This window comes from Danio aesculapii, chromosome 7, assembly GCF_903798145.1.
Source record: "Danio aesculapii chromosome 7, fDanAes4.1, whole genome shotgun sequence".
NCBI lineage: Eukaryota > Metazoa > Chordata > Actinopteri > Cypriniformes > Danionidae > Danio > Danio aesculapii.
Genome location: NC_079441.1, coordinates 15,788,942 through 15,808,189, shown reverse-complemented (window position 1 = coordinate 15,808,189; position 19,248 = coordinate 15,788,942). Strand labels below are relative to the sequence as shown.

Below are 19,248 nucleotides of genomic sequence, written 5' to 3'. Positions count from 1 at the left end.
TAGAATGTGAGCTAATACTAAACCTTCAGCAGCAATAAAATGAAAAATGTAAATAATTTAAAAAAACAGGGCCATTTTAAACTTTCACAGGCATGAAAAGGGTGCACCATCCAACATCAACTGGGCCACCATAAATTTCTCCAACACAATCAATCCAACACAGGACCTACAAACAGTCAATAAAAGCACTTTACACAGCATACAATACGCTTCTTTCACACGGCTGCCATTTTAAAAACGAGGCCACGGTGGGAAGAAACCGGGAAGTAAGGATCAGCACTGTAAACATTGCAACAACATGCGATTTCAAAGTGCAGATGTGGTGTAAACATCAGTTTAATATCATTCATTTAAGTTTCATTTAAACAATTAAAAGCATATTAGGCATCAAACAAAACTATAATCTCTTTAAGAGTAATAAACTTAAGTGTCCTCTTAGGCTTCAGTTCATACTTCCAGGTTTCTTCCCACTTCAGCCTCAATTTCGCTTTTAAAATGGCGGCCGCATGAAATCAGCCTATGCCAAATGCAAATAAATCCAATGTATACAGCTATAAGAATGACAGGTACTAAAAGATTATCTCTATGGGGAAAAAGAAAATCTAGGTAAGTTTTGGGGAAATGTGCCCCACATGCTGTGTCTGCGATACTGATCTGAATTACAGGAACATCAAGCACTGCATGGCAAGCACTGATATTATATAGTTTACAACAGGGATGCTCAACCCTGTTCCTGGAGATCTACCTTCCGACAGAGTTCAGCTGCGGTCAAATTGCACTTTTCCCCACATAGACTTCCATTCATGCGTACGCAAATGCGTCAGACTGGAAACGCAAGCTCATGCGACAAGTTTTGCAGTTCACTGTGTTACACAGTTCAAGCTTGGTGAACTCTGACCTGCGACCAATCGAGGATCAAAACATGATCTCTTGGAAAGACATTTAAAATATTGACCAATCGCTCGCTTTTTAAAATATCTAATCCATACCTGCCAAGACTTCCGTTTTTCCTGGAAGTCTCCCGTATTTCAGACCCATCTCCCGCCACCCTCCTGTTTTGTTATTTCTCCTGGAATTTCACCCGCCCCCGGGCCTCAGCTTTTTGGTACAGTCTGTAACACACTGGGGTCGCCGACTTTGGTATAATATCCGATCACAGCGGCCGCCCGAAACCCGGTTCTCAGCTGTGTTATTCAGACACCTCACCTCCGACACCAAGCCACCCCCACCCCGGTCCTCAGCTTTTTGGTACAGTCTATAACACCCCAGGGTCGCCAACTTTGGTATAGTATCCAATGTAGGCAGATATGATCTAATCATCTTGTTTAATCCCGCCGTTAGTGCAGCAGCGTACGACAGAATTTCGTTGCTCAAACTCTAGTGTGACTGCAGCTTTCAACTCCAACCCTGATCAAACGCACATGAACCAATTAATTAGAACCTGAACAGCACTTGATAATTACAGGAAGGTGTGTTTGATATGGGTTGCAACTGAAATCTGCATGAAACTAGATCTCCAGCAACAGGGTTGATCACCCTTGGTTTAGAATGAGGTGTCCAAACTCGGTCCAGGAGGGCCAGTGTCCTGCAGATTTTAGCTCTAACACACCTGCAAAAATGTTACTAGAAAGCCTATAAGAGCTTGATTAGCTCGTTCAGGTGTGTCTGATTGGGGTTGGAACTATGCTACAGAACAAATAGATCAACACTCATCAAGAATATGGTCCATGAACGCATTTAATATTAATGTATGTGTTGCAGAATATTCCAGTAGGGTGCTGTCACTAAAATATGCTAATTTGCAAGCTGCTTTGTATAAAAAAAAATAGGCAAATATGAATAAATATCACTGCCAGAGTGTCACGCTATGAGCTCCCAAGTGATTTAACTGCTTTATTCTTATAGGTTAAATGTATTATTTACATTACATTGTCATTTAGCAGACGCTTTTATCCAAAGCGACTTACAAATGAGGACAAGGAAGCAATTTACACAACTCTAAGAGCAGCAGTGAACAAGTGATATAGACAAGTTTCAGGTGTGTAAAGTCTAAGAAGCAAAGCATTAGAAATTTTATTTTATTTATTTTTGAGAGAGTACAGTTAGTGGTATTATGCAATAGGGAAGTGAACAATTGCACTGCATTGCATTGCATCTAATAAAGCTACTCACAAAACTACTGACACTTTATATTCTGAAAGCTTACATTTAGTCAGTAATTATAATGCAATTCAGTTAAAGCAAGAATGAAATCAGTAGATAACTTTATTGGGACCCAACAATAGTAGCCCACTCTAGGGGTTACTTAAAATTTTCAAATTCTTTAAGTTAATTTTTGAAGCTTTACAGCCACTTTTCCTGTTTAAGTTCACTTATTGAAAAGAGCAGCCTGCACATTCTACAAAATATGCTATTCTGCATTACGCAAAAGACAGAAAAGCATCCAGGTTTGGAGCAACACGATCATGAGTAAAACATTTGCACAACCATTTGTTTAAGCTAATCTATAAATAAATCTATAAATTAATCTATAAAGAAAGGGGTTTCTCCACAACAGATATAAATATTCTAATAATCAAATGTGTTTTAAGGCCAATTATGTATTAACTGAAAGAAGCTCAAATAGATGGCAAACATTTTATTGTCCTTTTACATCTCACACTCAACATAGCTGTTTTCTATTTAGACCAACACTTGCGTTTAGATGAGACGCTACAATTGATAAACGAGTTAATTTAATATATAATCAATATCAAAAACAGCAGCATATTAAAAAACTTGAGATTTTAGTGAGCTATCGCGATCTTCATTGTATGACAACAATGTTGTCTTCCTACTTAGCCCTCGTGAGCTGCTTTATGCGTTTCTATCGGTTGTGGTGTACTGTCGTGTCTTAATAGCAAAAGCACTAGGTGACCTGACGACAAGTTCATTAAACATGCGTTTGTTTTACCTGGTATTAACACCTGAACTTTCTTTAAGCTCAAATTCAGGACACCGCAGTATCTTCCTGGTGCAGCCTTTCTTTCTTTCGGTGCCTTGACAACGGGGGAAGTACCAGGATGTACAGCGTGTGCGTCTTAAAGCACCAGCGTCCCTTGCTTCCTGAAAACAATTACGTTTTGCTTTTAAAAAAATACCAAATTAATTAACTAAATTGTTGATATTATTATTATTGTGTTTCTAATGTTATAGATTTATAGGTTAAGAATTTAAAACGACTACTGAACAATGAGGTAATTTCATGAAAAGGTGCCATTTGCGTCCATTGACAATGTAAACAAAAAGAGGCTAGCAAAGGGTGCCGGACCAACTTTCACTTGCTGTGCACTTATTGCATTTTAACGAACACCTTGGCTTACGATTAAATACACAAAAATAAAACAAATAAAGAAAGGGAAATGTCTTATTCGTCATTTTAGTTTAATAGACGTGATATATTTAAGTGAATAAGGATTAAACGACCAAATTAATTTAACATTCATTCATTTTCTTCTCCGCGTAGTCCCTTTATTAATCAGCGGTCATCACAGCGGAATGAACCGCCAACTTTCCAGCATAGTTTTACGCAGAAGATGCCCTTCCAGTTGCACCCATCACCGTGAAACACCCATACACTCCCATTCACACACATACACACTACGGACAATTTTGCTTCCTCAATTCACCTATAGTGCATGTCTTTGGATTTGTGGGGGACATAGAAGCACCCTGAGGAAATCCACGCAAACACGGGGAGAACATGCAAACTCCACACAGAAATGCCAGCTGACCCAGCCGAGGCTTGAACCAGTGATCTTCTTGCTGTGAGGTGACATTGCTACCCACTGCGCCACCTCGCCGCCCCACATTCAATTATACTACATTATTTATAAAAAAGCATATACTTATCAAAATGGATACAAAAACTAATTGATCAATTGCCGCCTTTTGCTATAAGAGCAACCTTCAGAAAACAAAATACTCAGAATTTGACAAATTCTGTTTTATAATAAAATTGTACATTGACAAATTAATAAAAAATTAACAATTTAAAAGTAAATAAACATATGCAAGTATAAATAGTGTTATTTTTCTCATCATTACACATAAGTCCCCCCCTAAAAATTGTATTTTGTTTACAATTAGGTTTTTATTATGATTATTATTATATTTTTATATATATCCAAAGGGTGCCTGACCAACTTTCACTTGGTATAATTTTTGCACTGGCTTTCGATTAACACAAATAAAAAATAAAGAAAATAAAAAAGGTCTTATTCGTGATTTTAATTTTAGTTTAATTGATTTATTTAACTAGAGCAGGGTTAAGCATAGGCACAAATTAATATAATTTACCAACATGGCATTATTTAAAGCATAAACTTTATAAAATGTATGCAATAACTAATTGATAAATTGCTGCCTTTTGCTATAACAGTGCATCCTTCAGATAACAAAATATTTAAATTTGCCTGAAATTCAATTTTAAAATAAAATTATGCATTGATAAATTATTTAAAAAAAAATTAAAATGTAAGTAAATAAATATATGCAAGTATAAACATAGTGTCATTTTTCTCGTCATTACACAATAAGTCCCTCCTAAAAAATATATTTTGTTTACAAATATTATTATTTTTTATTATATTATATTTTATTATATATCCAAAGGGTGCCTAACAAACTTTCACTTGGTATCATTTTTGCATTAGCTTTTGATAATCACACAAATTAAAAACAAAGAAATGAAAAAATGTCTTATTCATGATTGTCATTTAATTGACGGGTTTAATTTATTTAACTACGGTAGGATTAAACATAGGCCCAGATTAATATAATTTACCAATATGACATTATATTATTTAAAGCATAAACTTTATAAAATGCATGCAATAGCTAATTGATAAATGAAGGCCTTTGGCTATAACACTAACTATAATTAGCTATAATTATAACTATAATTTTTTAATAAATATATACATTGATAAATTATTAAAAACAAACAAAATAAATGTAAGTGAATAAATATATGCAAGTATAAATATAAAGTGTCGTTTTTATCATTATTAAATTGTCAGGAATTTAATAATGAATTACTAAATTCATGTGTATTTTGCTTAAAATTAGTTTTTTTACTATAGCTTTATATATTATATTTAATTACATATCTAATATTAAACAAATTAGATTATTTTGTGTTAAGCATATTGTACTAATCCCTAATTTTTGATTTAAAAAAAATCAAAAGCTCATCTAAATTATTACAAAAATTGTAATAATATTAATGCTATATTGTATGCTATACATATTAAACACTATATTAAGCAGTGCTAAATGCATAAACACATCTGGTAATACAGACTTTTACTTTTCAGCCAGCCAACTCGACAGCTTCCTGTGAACTGTCTTTCCATTACAAAATCGCCACATTTAAGGTCTGTTTTCTTTAAAAATAAGTGATCTTCACTGCCTAATAGATATTTAATAAAAAGTGTCACTCAGACAGAAACACTGCATTAAATTCCATTTATCCCTGCTATCTCTATAAAAATGAACATTTATTTCAGCCCAGTATTTTGAATTGAGTTTCTGCGCTAGCCTGCTGGTACTGACAGAGAAGGATCCATCATCTCATTTTATGCTTGAACATCTAAATGAATGCTTACATTTATTTAACTGATTGTATCTTAATTACATTACGATTGTTGATGCTGTAAAAGAAACCTTATAAACTTTAAAATAGTCACAGAAACCTTTCACCAGATGTTTACTATTGGCTCAAAAACACTAGCTGTGCACAGGAGCAGATTTAGTGATTTGGGGGCCCTGGAGCGAATACCTCATGGACTTCGACCCACAGAGACAAGGCATGATCTGCATGGTGTGTGGAAGTTCACTGGCGACGCTAAAGCTGAGCACCATCAAGAGGCACATTAAACAGAAGCATCCGTATTCACTGCTCCGAGTGATTCCGGCCATGGGGCCCAAAAGTTCTAAAATTCACCTTTGGAACTTTATTTTTAATTGATTTATTTTGCGGTTTGTTTGTTTTTTCTTATGTCACTCAATCTCCTTTTCTATACTTTTTCTTAATGCAAAATAATAATAACAACATGTAAAGCATCTTGTAAATCTTTTTAAATTATTTGTTTTTTTTAAATAAATTCACAACTAAACTGTTTGATGTATAAATATTTACTTAATTTGACTGCCGGACTTCTCCATGATTACATGGGTGGGGATACATTTGCCCAGATAAAATGAACATTAAACTTTTATTTGTTTAGACCCTCATCATATGATAGAAAATGATGTTATATATAATTTATAAGTATAATTTATATTTCTAGGTATTTATTTGGGGACCCTCAGATTTCCTGGGGCCCTAAGCCACCACTTACCTTGCTTATTGGTGAAATCCACCCCTGGTTTTGCATATAGCCCATTAGTAATTAAAATTTATTAGCTAATCTCGTTAGAAAAATAACAAATTTATAAAATAATCTTGCGTATGCAAAAACAATCAATTTGGTTATTATATGTTCTGAAAATATATTAAGCTAACGCTCAACAGAAGGGCCCCATGGCGCACCGTCACTACCGCCGCTACTGTCTCTTTAAATTTACCCAGGAGCCCCTAAAGGAGCCCCAGGGGCCCCTAGCTCGGCTCTCCACCCTGAAGACAAGCAGAACATCTAAATACAAACAGAAGACCGCATAAAGTCACCGAGCATTTGACAGATATCTCCTCCAACTTGGAGCCAAACCCGACTTGCACCGTCACGTAAAGTTAAGTTTACTTAAAAAGCAGAGCGGTGGAGGCTTCAGTGCAGAGACAGACACTGCACACACTGTAATGGGCGAGTGCGCGTTTCAGATATTTAGTCAGCCACCCGACGAATGCATCTACGAAATCCTCCGGTCGTGACATTTCTACGTACACAAGGTGCGAATCCTGTACGTTAAAACGTGCACAGCGCAGGTATGGATGAAGCGGTGTCGGTGCACAAAGCTGAGCAGACAGAATCGCGCTCATTAATAATAAAAGCCGAGGAAGAGGAGGCGACATCGCAGCGGGGGCTCTTGGGGGACCTCTCGGCAGGTAAATGTTGTGTTGAGCATTGCTGTTTGATTATTAGATCGATGGCTTGTGTTTTTTGAAGCGTTAAAAGCCGTGGCGACCAATAGCACGCAGCGGCATGGCCCCTAATCTTTTGGGCTCCACTATAAACAAAGGCTAAATAAACCATGCTGCATATGTGTATACGCTATGCGCTGTCGCCATCTAGGGGAAATACGACGGTACCGCGCCACGCCGCCGCCCCCTTCTTGTAGTCAATATAGGAAAATACACAACTTCTGCCTTTCACAATTTATTATTATATTATAAAATAATTATATTAGCTGTGTTTACAAGCTTGTGTATAAAATGAAATTATATTGATTCACCATCACATAACATTTACTCAAAGGAGAAGAACCCCCATATGTCTATATTACAACAGAAACCAAACTGTTAAACATATTCTTGTGGAGTGCCCCATTTTTAATGTTATCAGAAAACAATTTTTATCTGGAGAGACTTTAAATGAAATATTTTTAAATGTGAATCCGTCTAAAATTGTAAAATTTTTATCAAAAGCAAACCTTAAAAAACTGTTTTAGATTTTTATCTTATATATTATCATTATTATTTATGTATTTTACCTTGCTGTTGATTACTTTTAATTGTTAATATATTTTTATAATGATAGAAAATTGGTATTTATAAAACGTGGTAAACTTTCTTTTATTTTTTTTGCCATGACAAGCTGAAATGGCAATAAAATTTAAACGCTCTCTCTCTCTCTCCATCATCACACTGAAATCACGTTTTAGTACTGCTATTATTAATATTTTTATTAATTAATTTATTATTATTATTATTAACCGCTTATTTACAGAGTTATGCACAAATTGCCAAATAGTTATGTTTATACATATACCATGGAGGGACATAATTATATATTTTTTTCTGAAATGAATAATACTTTGTATATTTAGGCTACTAATTATGAAATGCAACTACAATATAGTATGTGAGAATGAATTTCAGTCTATCAGTAAGAGGGTTCTAAATATTATTGTTAGCAGTAATTTAAATATATGCTGGTAGGGTATTTAAAAAAACGGTGGACATAAATAAAATATGAAAAAACTGATGATGATAATAATAATAATAATAATAATAATAATGAACATTAATAGTTATGTAGGGTTCATAAGGACAAGTTATTATTTTATTAATGATTATTATTATTACTATTAATGTTCTTTGTGAAAAGCAAAGTGATTTGCATATTTTTCTAAGTTTAGTCCGACATAAAAATACTACTGCTACCATGAATATAATACTGATGATAATAATAGTAACAACAATTTTTACATAGATTTTAAATATATTAATACACTAATTGGATAATATAATTCCTTTATTAATTTTCCTTCAGCTTAGTTCTTTTATTCATTAGGTGTTGGCACAGCAGAATGAACCGCCAACTTATCCAGCATATGTTTTACACAGCGGATGCCCTTCCAGCTGCAGCCTAGTACTGGGAAGCCCCCATACACTCTCACATTCACACACAAACACTACAGCCAATTTAGTTTATTCAATTCACCTGTACCACATGTCAATGCCAGCTGACCTAGTCGGGACTTGAACCAGCGACCTTCTTGTTGTGAGGCGACAGTGCTAACCACTGAGTCACCGTGTCGCCAATTGGATGATATAATATATACGCATTATGTTCAACATAAAATTTTAGTATTTTACTTTAAATGAAATATGAAATAAAATAATCTGTACATCACAAAGTCTAAAAAACTATTTAAATATTTTAAGGAACAAATCAGTTCTAAATATGTTTTATGAATGAACTAACTTAAGTAAGTAACTAAATAAGTAATAAATAAATAAATAAAGTCCAAAACAACATGCACATATATTTTTCAGGTATGGCCTGAATATACCATAGACAGATTATCTTTTGCAGGAATACATTTATAACTTTACTGAATAAGCACTGTGATACGTCCCACAGATCATACTGTTATTTTATTTTTTTCATTCTTTTATAAACTGTTTTAACACATTTTGATCAAATTTTTATCTGTTTGAATATTTTTTTTAACATTTTAATACTTTTTTTATTTGCTTCTTTTATTCCTGTTTATGTAAAGCACTTTGAATTATCTTTGTGTATGAAATGTGCTAAATAAATAAACCTGCACTGTAAAAAAAAAAATATCGTAAAAAAAGGTCAAATGATATCATAATATTACGGTAAAATTTCTTTATGGAAATAAAGTGCAAAAAATAATAAATCTACAGATATTTTCATTAAAATCTTTACAGAAAAACACTGTTATTTTACAGACTTTTCCTAGATTATTACAATCAAATCTGTTCAATAAATAAAATAGATAAATTCCGGTCACATGCACCTGCTCCGGATTACAATTTATTACTTTAATTTTACGTAATTTTAAATGTACTTCAAAAAAACTGGAAAAAACACTGTGTAAATAAAACGGCAATTGTATTGTATAAAACAGGAAAATTGCTGTAATTTGTCATTACAAATATTTACATTTACAAATATTGTTTGTAATTTTTACGGACTTTTGAATATAATTTCAAATAACAGAAAAAATACTGTATAAATAATACTGTAATTTCCCTGTATAAAAAACAAAAATGTCAGTAATTTGTTTTTAATGATAAAGTACCTAAAATGACAGTCAAACTGTTAATTTAGAAAGATTGTCATTTTACTAAGTTTTGAATTTAATTTGAAATGACAAAAAAATACTGTAAAAAAATTTGAGATATTTTCTGTAAAATTAGTTTTTTTTTTTTACAGTGTGCCTTACCTTGCCTAGAAAATAAAGTTTATTATTCTTATTATTAATCACTGTGATCCAATATGAGACATCATGTGTGACTCACTTTTTTACTGTGTCCTCTCCAGGTGAAGAGGAAGTGACCAATGGCCTCAAATCTGATGACATCCAGGATGGTCCCGTCTGCTCTCCAGGCACCAGTTACTGGTGTGTCTCGGAGAGCACAGACTCCCCTTTCCTTCTCAATCCCCTCCCAGGACCATCAACACAGGAAGCCCCTCCATTGAAGAACACTCCTGGCCGGGACCACCGTCGCTACTATCACGAGTACTGGCGCAGCGAATACCTCATGGACTTCGACCCACAGAGACAAGGCATGATCTGCATGGTGTGTGGAAGTTCACTGGCGACGCTAAAGCTGAGCACCATCAAGAGGCACATTAAACAGAAGCATCCGTATTCACTGCTCTGGACCGAGTCAGATAAGGACGTGATCCGGTCGGGATGGGAGAATCATCTGAATCGGGAGAACAGCCAGAAGAGGCCATTATGCACCGATCCAGAGGTTCTTCCAGAGGCCGAGGAGATTCTGGATGTGGACAGGCACTCCACAGGTATGTGTTCATATATTTTTATTTATGTGACCTTGGACTACAAAACATTGGTGTCAATATTTAAAATTGAGACTTATACATTATCTGATTGTGCATAAATAAGTTTTACGTTATGGTTCATACTGGCAGGACAATATTTCTATTTGGAAATCTGTAATTTAACGGTTCAAAATCTAAATATTGGCAACTCCCCTTTACTGTTGTTTAAACTAAGTTCTTGCATATGCATATTACTAATCAGAAATTACGTTTTGATATGTTTAAAGTGGAAAATGTACACAATCTTTACTTAATACTATAATGAAAAACTGTGTAATTTTGACCCATACAATGTATTATTCCCAAAAATACATTTGGTGACATAAGACTACCTGGTTACCTTTTATATAATTTGTTAAGTCTAAATCACATGAAACACATGACAAAACATGTCTTAGGGTTGACTCAAAAATCATATGTAAAAGTGAGTGTTTTCATGTGACTATTTATTAGTAATATTTAGATTTTAAATTATATATAAAATTATATATAAAAAATTACAAGCAAATTGTATTTAATTATCCATATTAACCCTGTTAACGAAACAAATTCGGCTTAAATTCAACTCATGATTTAAGAAAAATATATAAAAATATTATTAACATAAGTAGTTTATTTTTCTAAAATTAATATAAATAACTTATATTTATAACCTTTATTAATCAGGGGTTGCCACAGCGGAATGAACTGCCAACTTATCCAGCATATGCTCTTCCAGCTGCAACCCATCACTAGGAAACACACATACACTACAGCCAATTTGGCTTATTCAATTCACCTATAGCGCATGTCTTTGGACTGTGGGGGAAACACACGCAAAGATGGGGAGAACATGCAAACTCCACACAGAAATGCCAGCTGACCCAGCCGGGACTTGAACCAGTGACCTTCTTGCTGTGACGCGATTGTGCTAAACACTGCACCACCAGAAACCATTGTATATTGTTTTAAACATATAAAGTACTATAAATGTTATGGTGTATGGTCACAGAGTAAAGCAAACGTTGAAAAACTTTGATGTTGGCTTGAGGAAATCTGGTGAAATATTTGTAGTTTAAAAAACTGACAGACAGACTTTTGCTAATAGTTAACATAACAGTGCTGTTAGCATTTTAAACATATTGTTTAATGCAACATCCATCCATCTAGGATGTTGGAAAGATAAAAGCATTATCAAATTGTTTAAAGCTATTATTTTTCCAAGATGGTTAAACACATTTCTAGCATTTCTATTGCAATTGCTAAGACACTGACAGACACACAGACAGACAGACAGACTTTTGCTAATAGTTAACATAACATTGCTGTTAGCATTTTAAACATATTGTTTAATGCAACATACATCCATCTAGGATGTTGGAAAGATAATTGCATTATCATATTGTTTAAAGCTATTATCTGTCCAGCATGCTTTAGCACTTCTAGCATTTCTATAGCAATTTCTATGACTTTAAAAGACAGACTCAGACAGACAGACAGATAGACTGATGGATTTTAGGCTATTGTTAACATAATATTGCTGTTAGCATTTTTAAACATTTTGTTTTACCGTAATGCTAATCTCAACATGTTTCAGCACATAGCTAGTATAGAAGTTTCTAATATGTTTTAGCAAGTCTATCATATTAGTAAATAGTTAGTTGTTTTAGCACATTTCTAGCATACATGTTTTACCAAATTATTAGCAGATTTATAAAGGCACTTTAGAAAAACCATGTTAAGACCTCTGCTCTTCGCATATTTCTAGATAAGCCTACTGGTGCCACCTCTCCAGACCTCCAGGCTCAGTCTGGTCTCAGCAGGGTCTCTCCATCTCCTCCGGCTCCCTCAGTGCAGGAGCTCAGCCCGGGCCCCACAGCTCAGGTGATGGAGCGCTACCTGAACGATTCGCTGCACGCCTGGTTCCGGCAGGAGTTCCTGATGGAGTACCAGGCAGAGCAGGGCCGTCTCGTGTGCATGGTGTGCAGCTGCCTGTTGCCTTCACTGCACCTGGATCACATCAAAAGCCACATGCTGGAGCTGCACCCCAACTCTCTGCTGTACAGCGCTGAGGAAAAACACGCCATCCTGCAGACCTGGGCCAAGATGCACAGTGAAGGTAAGAGACACAACCAAACCGACCACATTTCAGAATGTAAAAATAGTTTGGATGCCATACACACAAATGGTTCGCAAATTGTAAACAATAAGGTTTCGCAGTTGTAAATAATAGGGTAAAATAACTTTACAGAGTAATAGATTTGTTGAGTTGTAAAAACCAATCTGCACATGACAGGAAAGATTATATTATAGATATTGAATGATAGATGTAAGAAATGTAGATGTAAGTTTTTTTTAGTATATATTATTTAATAAATTGCACATATATGTTTTATTTGTAAATTAAGTAAGTAGAGATAAAAAGTAAATTAAATTATTAATTTACATATTAATTATTAATTTACAAGATAACATATTTATTAATCTAGATTTTTTAATATTGGTTTCTGTAAAAAAAAACAATTGAAAAAAGTATTAAAGTTATAAATAAAACAAATAAATAATGAATCGTCTAAACATAGTTTTGATCATATGTTTACATTCACCTGGCAGATAAGCCTAAAATATCATTAATTTGAAATATTATTATGATTTAATGGTTTTCTGGATCATTTACTTTACATAAAATATAATATAATTGTTGAAATTTACTCTGCAAGACAAAATATTCATATAAATGTATTTATTTGTGTGTATCATGTATATTTTTTACACCAAAATGCGTAAAATAAACTCTATGAATTTATACATTTAATGAATATTATTAAATAATATATATATATATATATATATATATATATATATATATATATATATATATATATATATATATATATATATATATATATATATTTAATAATGTTGACAAATCTCATGATTGTAATTTCATATATATTTTATCTTGTCTTTTTTAAAGTTTTAAACACGGCCAAATACAGTGCATCCGGAAAGTATTCATAGCGCTTCACTTTTTCAACATTTTTTAATGTTACAGCCCAAAATGGATTAAATTCATTTATCTCCTCAAAATTATACACACAATACCCCATAATGACAATGTGAAAAGATTTTTTAAAATTGTTACATATTTGTTAAAAATAAAAAACCTGAACAATCACATGTACAGAAGTATTCACAGCCTTTGCAGTGAAGCTCTAAATTGAGCTCAGGTACATTCTGTTTCAACTGATCATTCTTGAGATGTTTCAGCAGCTTAATTGGAGTTCACCTGTGGTAAATTCAGTTGATTGGACATGATTTGAAAAGGAATACACCTGTCTATATAAGATCCCAGGGTTGACAGTGCATGTCAAAGCACAAACCAAGCATGAAGACAAAGAAATTGTCTGTAGAGCTCCGAGACAGGACTGGGTAAGGTTACAGAGAAATATCTGCTGCTCTGAGCACAGTGGCCTCCATCATCCGTAAGTGGAAGATGTTTGGAACCAGCAGGACTCTTTCTAGAGCTGGCCGGCCATCTAAGCTGAGTGATCGGGGCACAAGGGCCTTAGTCAGGGATGTGATTAATAACCCGATGGTCACTCTGTCTGAGCTCCACCGTTCTTCTGTGGAGAGAGGAGAACTTGACAGTAGGACAACCATCTGTGCAGCAATCCACCAATCAGGCCTGTATGGTAGAGTGGCCAGACGGAAGCCACTACTCCCCTGGAATTTGCCAAAAGGCATCTGAAGGACTCTCAGACTATAAGAAACAAAATTTTTGGTCTGATGAGAAAAATGTAAATAAAATTTTACTCTTTGGAGTGAATGCCAGGCATTACATTTGAAGAAAACCAGGCACCGCTCATTACCAGGCTAATACCATACCTACAGTAAAGCATGGTGGTGGCAGTATCATGCTGTGGAGATGTTTTTCAGTAGCAGGAACTGGAAGACTAGTCAGGATAGAGGGAAAGATGAATGCAGCAATGTACAGAGAAATCCTGAATGTAAACCTGCTTCAGAGTGCTCTTGACCTCAGACTGGGGCGACGGTTCTTCTTCCAGCAGCACAAAGACCCAAAGCACACCACCAAAATATCAATGGAGTGGCTTCACAACAACCCGGTGAATGTCCTTTAGTGGCCCAGCCAGAGCCCAGACCTAAATCCTATTGAACATTTCTGGAGAGATCTGAAAATGGCTGTGCATCGTCGCTTTCCATCCAACCTGATAGTGCTTGAGAGGTAAGCTTGTGGCATCATATTCAAAAAGACTTGAGGTTGTAATTGCTGCCAAAGGTGCATCAACAAAGTATTGAGCAAAGCCTGTGAATAGTTATGTACATGTGATTTTTCAGTTTTTTTTTTTTTTTTTAGTAAATTTGCAACAATTTCAAAAATGTTTTTTTTCACATTGTCATTATGGGGTATTGTGTGTAGAATTTTGAGAAAATAAATGAATTTAATCCATTTTGGAAGAAGGCTGTAACATTAAAAATGTGGAAAAAGTGAAGCGCTAAGAATACTTTCAGGATGCACTGTATAGAAACTCATGTGTTAGTTTTACTTGTGGAGCAAATGTGAATATCTGTTATGTGAAATAGTTTAATCAGAACAATGCCAAATAAGAAATAGCATGCATTTGAACAAATGAGACTTTAATAGTCCCTTTATTGTGATCAAATGGCTTTGGAAACAGCTACATTCTTAGTCAAAGTCATTTACAATTGCAATTTTCCTTATCTCTGGTAAAAAGTCAAACATAAAGTCTCTTCATTCAGTTGAATGTTCTGGATGCTTCTGTGCAAACGATATAAGCCCCACGCATAACTCGCATTACACATGCTTCTTAATCTTGATAAATGTCTTTCTGCATTTCTCAATTATCTCACAGAATCCCACCCTTTACAACCGCAAATCAAGTTGGAACAAAATACCAAAGAAATAAACTTGGACAGTTCAGCCTCATTTCACTCTCCAATCATGGATCCTGTTCAGGGAAACTTGGAGAGTTACACAAGAGGAGACGAGAATCCACCAGACACTGTTCAGAGACCCTCATCTTTACCTTATTACCCCCGAAAGAGAAGGCTGAAGTACGGCAGCCCCTGGCACCTCCGGCTAGATTATTTAGTGGCATACGGCCCTCCAGAAAACCCTCTGTGCTACTGTATGGTGTGCTCTGAACACCTGCCTGTGCCGAGGGTCACAAACTTCCGCAAACACATTCAGGAGTGTCATCCGGAGACCAGCAGCCTGAGTCGGAGCGAGAGAGATGCTGTGGTCAGTGCCTGGATTAAGGAGGAGAACATCGACAGAGCCACGCCAAAAGAAGATGGTGCGTACAGACACAAAATATATAAATAAGTACATGCTAGAAACAAATTGCCATAACTGTAAATGCTTGATTAATAGTGTTAACAAAATAAACATCAGAATATTTAAAAAAAAGACACTAAAATTATGCTAATTTACATGAGAAGCGAAATTGACTCTGAAAACAGAAGGATATTTTCTGAGGTTAATTTATCTTGTTTTAATGATTAATTCGCAGTAGGCCTATACTGATCATGGCAATATTTAGATTAATGTAATTTTAGTAAAAAAACAAAACAAAACAGTAATACCTTTCTTGTCTCTAGTGTTTTCAGTTAGCCTTTGCTGAGTCAGCTAAGCTAACAGCTTGAAAATAATTCAACATTTTAAGTGAATAAATCTATTGATCATACACTTAATCCGTTTATAATGGTCTTTTAAATCAGATTTTCAAGAAGTTTAAATTAGCCAAACATTTATCTTTTTTCGTGCAATTAGTTAGCATCAAGACTACAGCTTGAAATTTTAACACATTATTTAGCATCTCTGGTAAATATATTTTAAGCATATCAAGCTTATGATTCAACATATATTGATTATACACCTAATCAGCTTATAATGTTCTTTTAAATCACATTTTAAATTATTTTCAAGATGTTTATCATCAAAACATTTATCTTTCCTCGTGAATTTAGTTAGATTATTTAGCATGTCTGGTAAATTCAATTCAATTCAATTCAATTAGAGTTTATTTGTATAGCACTTTTCACAATCATTATTGTTTTAAAGCAGCTTTACAAATGGTGCACATTATTGCATTACAATCAAAATTAGAAAAGTTAAGGTTATTAGTTAAAAAAAAATCAGTTAAAAATAGAAAATTTCACTATAGTTAGCTTTTTCTTAGCAAGCTAAAACGTTAATTAGCACCTCAGGTAAAAAAAAAATTGTTTTAAGGATGCAAAGCTTTTCAGAAATGTACTAAATCTGGGATGTCCAAACTTGGTCCTGGAGGGCCGATGTCCTGAAAAGTTTAGTTCCAACTCCCAACCCCACTCAGACACACCTGGGCTAGCTAATCAAGCTCTTACTAGATTTCTAGAAGCATCTGTCCAAGTGTGTTGAGCCAAGTTATGGCTAAAATCTTCAGGACACTGGCCCTTCAGGACTAAGTTTGCACGCCCCTGTACTACTAACTCATAAAAATATTCTGTACTTTAAATTACATTGCATATCAAGCAAATAATAAATAAATTAACAATGAATAAAATGTTAACATTTCTCTTAACTGTTTTCAGTTAGCCTCTGCTTAGCAAGCTAACAACAAAAGTCAACAAAAGCATGCAACAATATTATGGTGTATTGGTTATAAAATATATCCATTCTTGTCCTTTAAATGACATATTTATTATATTCTTGAAGCTAAAAAAAGTCTAATTTTAACCTTTGGTAAATACAGTTTTAAGGATGTAAAGATTTTCAGTATGCAAACATATTCATTATGTACTTACTCACGAAAATGTTTATAAATGCAATTTAAAGTAACATTCAGCTTTTTTTTCCTTAATAGGGTCAAGTCCCTATTATCATCTTGCTAAAAAAAGAGACTCAAATCTCAAAAATAAATATCAAAACTCTCTTTAATTTTTTTGAGTGAGTTTGAGCGAATAATTAATAGTCTAGCCCGATTCAATGATTTATACTATGCTAAACCAAAGAGGATAGAATACACAAGACATGTCACTCAAAAAATTTCCAATGGCGAAAAGTGTAATGGACAATATGGCGAGTGAAGCCCCGTCTACTAGTACAGGAGCAAATCAGTGATCGCTATAGAGATGGGGGAAAAAGCTTATACCTTACGTGTGCTTTTACAACAGTTTTGTGGTCAACAAACACACTAGAATCTCAGCGAATACTCCACAAACATAAGAAATATATCCACATAAAGCTTAAAATCTGTACATTTAAATGAACCAATGACAATGGAAAACAAAAGTTTTGTAATTTGTATAAAATTAACAGGAGGTACAGTCTGTCCCATCAAACACACTTCTTATGAAAGCTACTAATCGAATGTCCACAAACTTGTAAACAAAGAGTCGCTGTCATTTTGGAAGGAGATTTACCATCAAGAACAAGTTGGGAATTCATTAAGAAGAGCTGCACGATTGGACAAGATATTATTCAGTGGATGATAATGTGTAAAACAGCCATGAATTAGATTGGTGTAAATTAGTTTTGGAAAATTTGATGTTTCCCCATTCAGACACAATGCCCGAGCATACTGCCCGAGAGGGGTTTCAAAGATGGCCGCAGAGTGAAATTATGTGCCTTAAAGGGACTTTGGCTAAGCTAAGCTGAAAGTGCTTTCGTCAGGGTTGTAAAATTAGCTTATTTTCAAAAAAGAGGCAAATATAGTCAAAGATTTTGCTAGCTTTGTTTTTTATTGCTGTTTTTTACAGTTAGCTTTTGCTTAGCATTTAACAGTATCAATGTACTTTTAGCTCATATCTCATCTTAGAGTTTTTGAATGAACCAAGTAGTTTTCCATTGTGATCATGCTCTAAATCAAATATCTTGCTGCTGCAGGTCAATAATATTTCTCTCTCTTTAAATTAGATCCACAGAGTGTCCCAATCACCACAGAACCGCAAGATTCGCCTGTGAAAACTATAGAGCAAGGTGGTGAAGCAGAAGATAATAACAGCACACAGATCACACCTCAAACACAAACAGCAGGGCGGCACAGACACTACCCCGGGAAAGACCAACGGCGCAACTACCAGCCACGATGGAAGATGGACTTTTTGATGGACTACGACTGCAGGAAACATGGATTGATTTGCATGGTGTGCGGCGCGACGCTCGCTACACTAAAGGTTAGCACTATCAAGAGACACATCCTACAAGTTCACCCTCACTCGCTAGACTACAGTCCCGAGGAGAGGCAGCTCGTCCTGCTCTGCTACAACCAGATCTCTGCGCACTTTCATTCGGACGACTGCTTTTCCGGTTCAAACCACGGCCATAAAGAGAACACTAACGATAACACTAACGATAACGCTTTAGTTCAAGCCGAATGCACTTCGAGCCAGAGCACTTAATTGAAAAACAAGAGGATGTGTTTTTGACATCCTGTTTTATTTTTGGCTTTTGTTCACTCAGGAAGTTTGCTGCGGGGTAAAAAATAGTACTTTTTTTTCTGTGAAGGATAATTGAACTTTTTTTTTTTAATTAACGTTAAAAAATGAATATTTATAAAATAAGTTGTTATTAAAGGGATAGTTCATCCTTTTTTTTTGTTTACCCACCTTCAAGCAATACAAGATGTTGTTGATTTTTCTTTGCTTCAGTAGATCATTAGAGAAGTTTTCAATTAAATGGTGGTTCACAGTAATTAAAAAATGTTCAGGTTACCCAGCAAACAAC

General features: G+C 34.6%; 1 protein-coding gene across 1 annotated transcript; it reads left to right on the top strand.

The window, feature by feature from the left end:
• Positions 1-6,624: 6,624 nt before the first annotated feature.
• zfta (zinc finger translocation associated) lies at positions 6,625-19,014 on the top strand. Its single transcript, XM_056462742.1, has 5 exons — positions 6,625-7,084; positions 9,996-10,481; positions 12,268-12,618; positions 15,395-15,838; positions 18,439-19,014. The coding sequence occupies exons 1-5, from the start codon at positions 6,967-6,969 to the stop codon at positions 18,921-18,923; spliced, it is 1,884 nt and encodes a 627-aa protein (XP_056318717.1). The 5' UTR covers positions 6,625-6,966; the 3' UTR covers positions 18,924-19,014.
• Positions 19,015-19,248: the final 234 nt, after the last annotated feature.

Bases quoted from the DNA above. Each gene is read 5' to 3' on its own strand.
- zfta (XM_056462742.1), top strand. From the start codon at position 6,967: ATGGATGAAGCGGTGTCGGTGCACAAAGCTGAGCAGACAGAATCGCGC. The intron at 10,482-12,267 runs GTATGTGTTCAT...GCATATTTCTAG, and splicing joins TGTGGACAGGCACTCCACAG to ATAAGCCTACTGGTGCCACC. The intron at 12,619-15,394 runs GTAAGAGACACA...ATTATCTCACAG, and splicing joins GGCCAAGATGCACAGTGAAG to AATCCCACCCTTTACAACCG.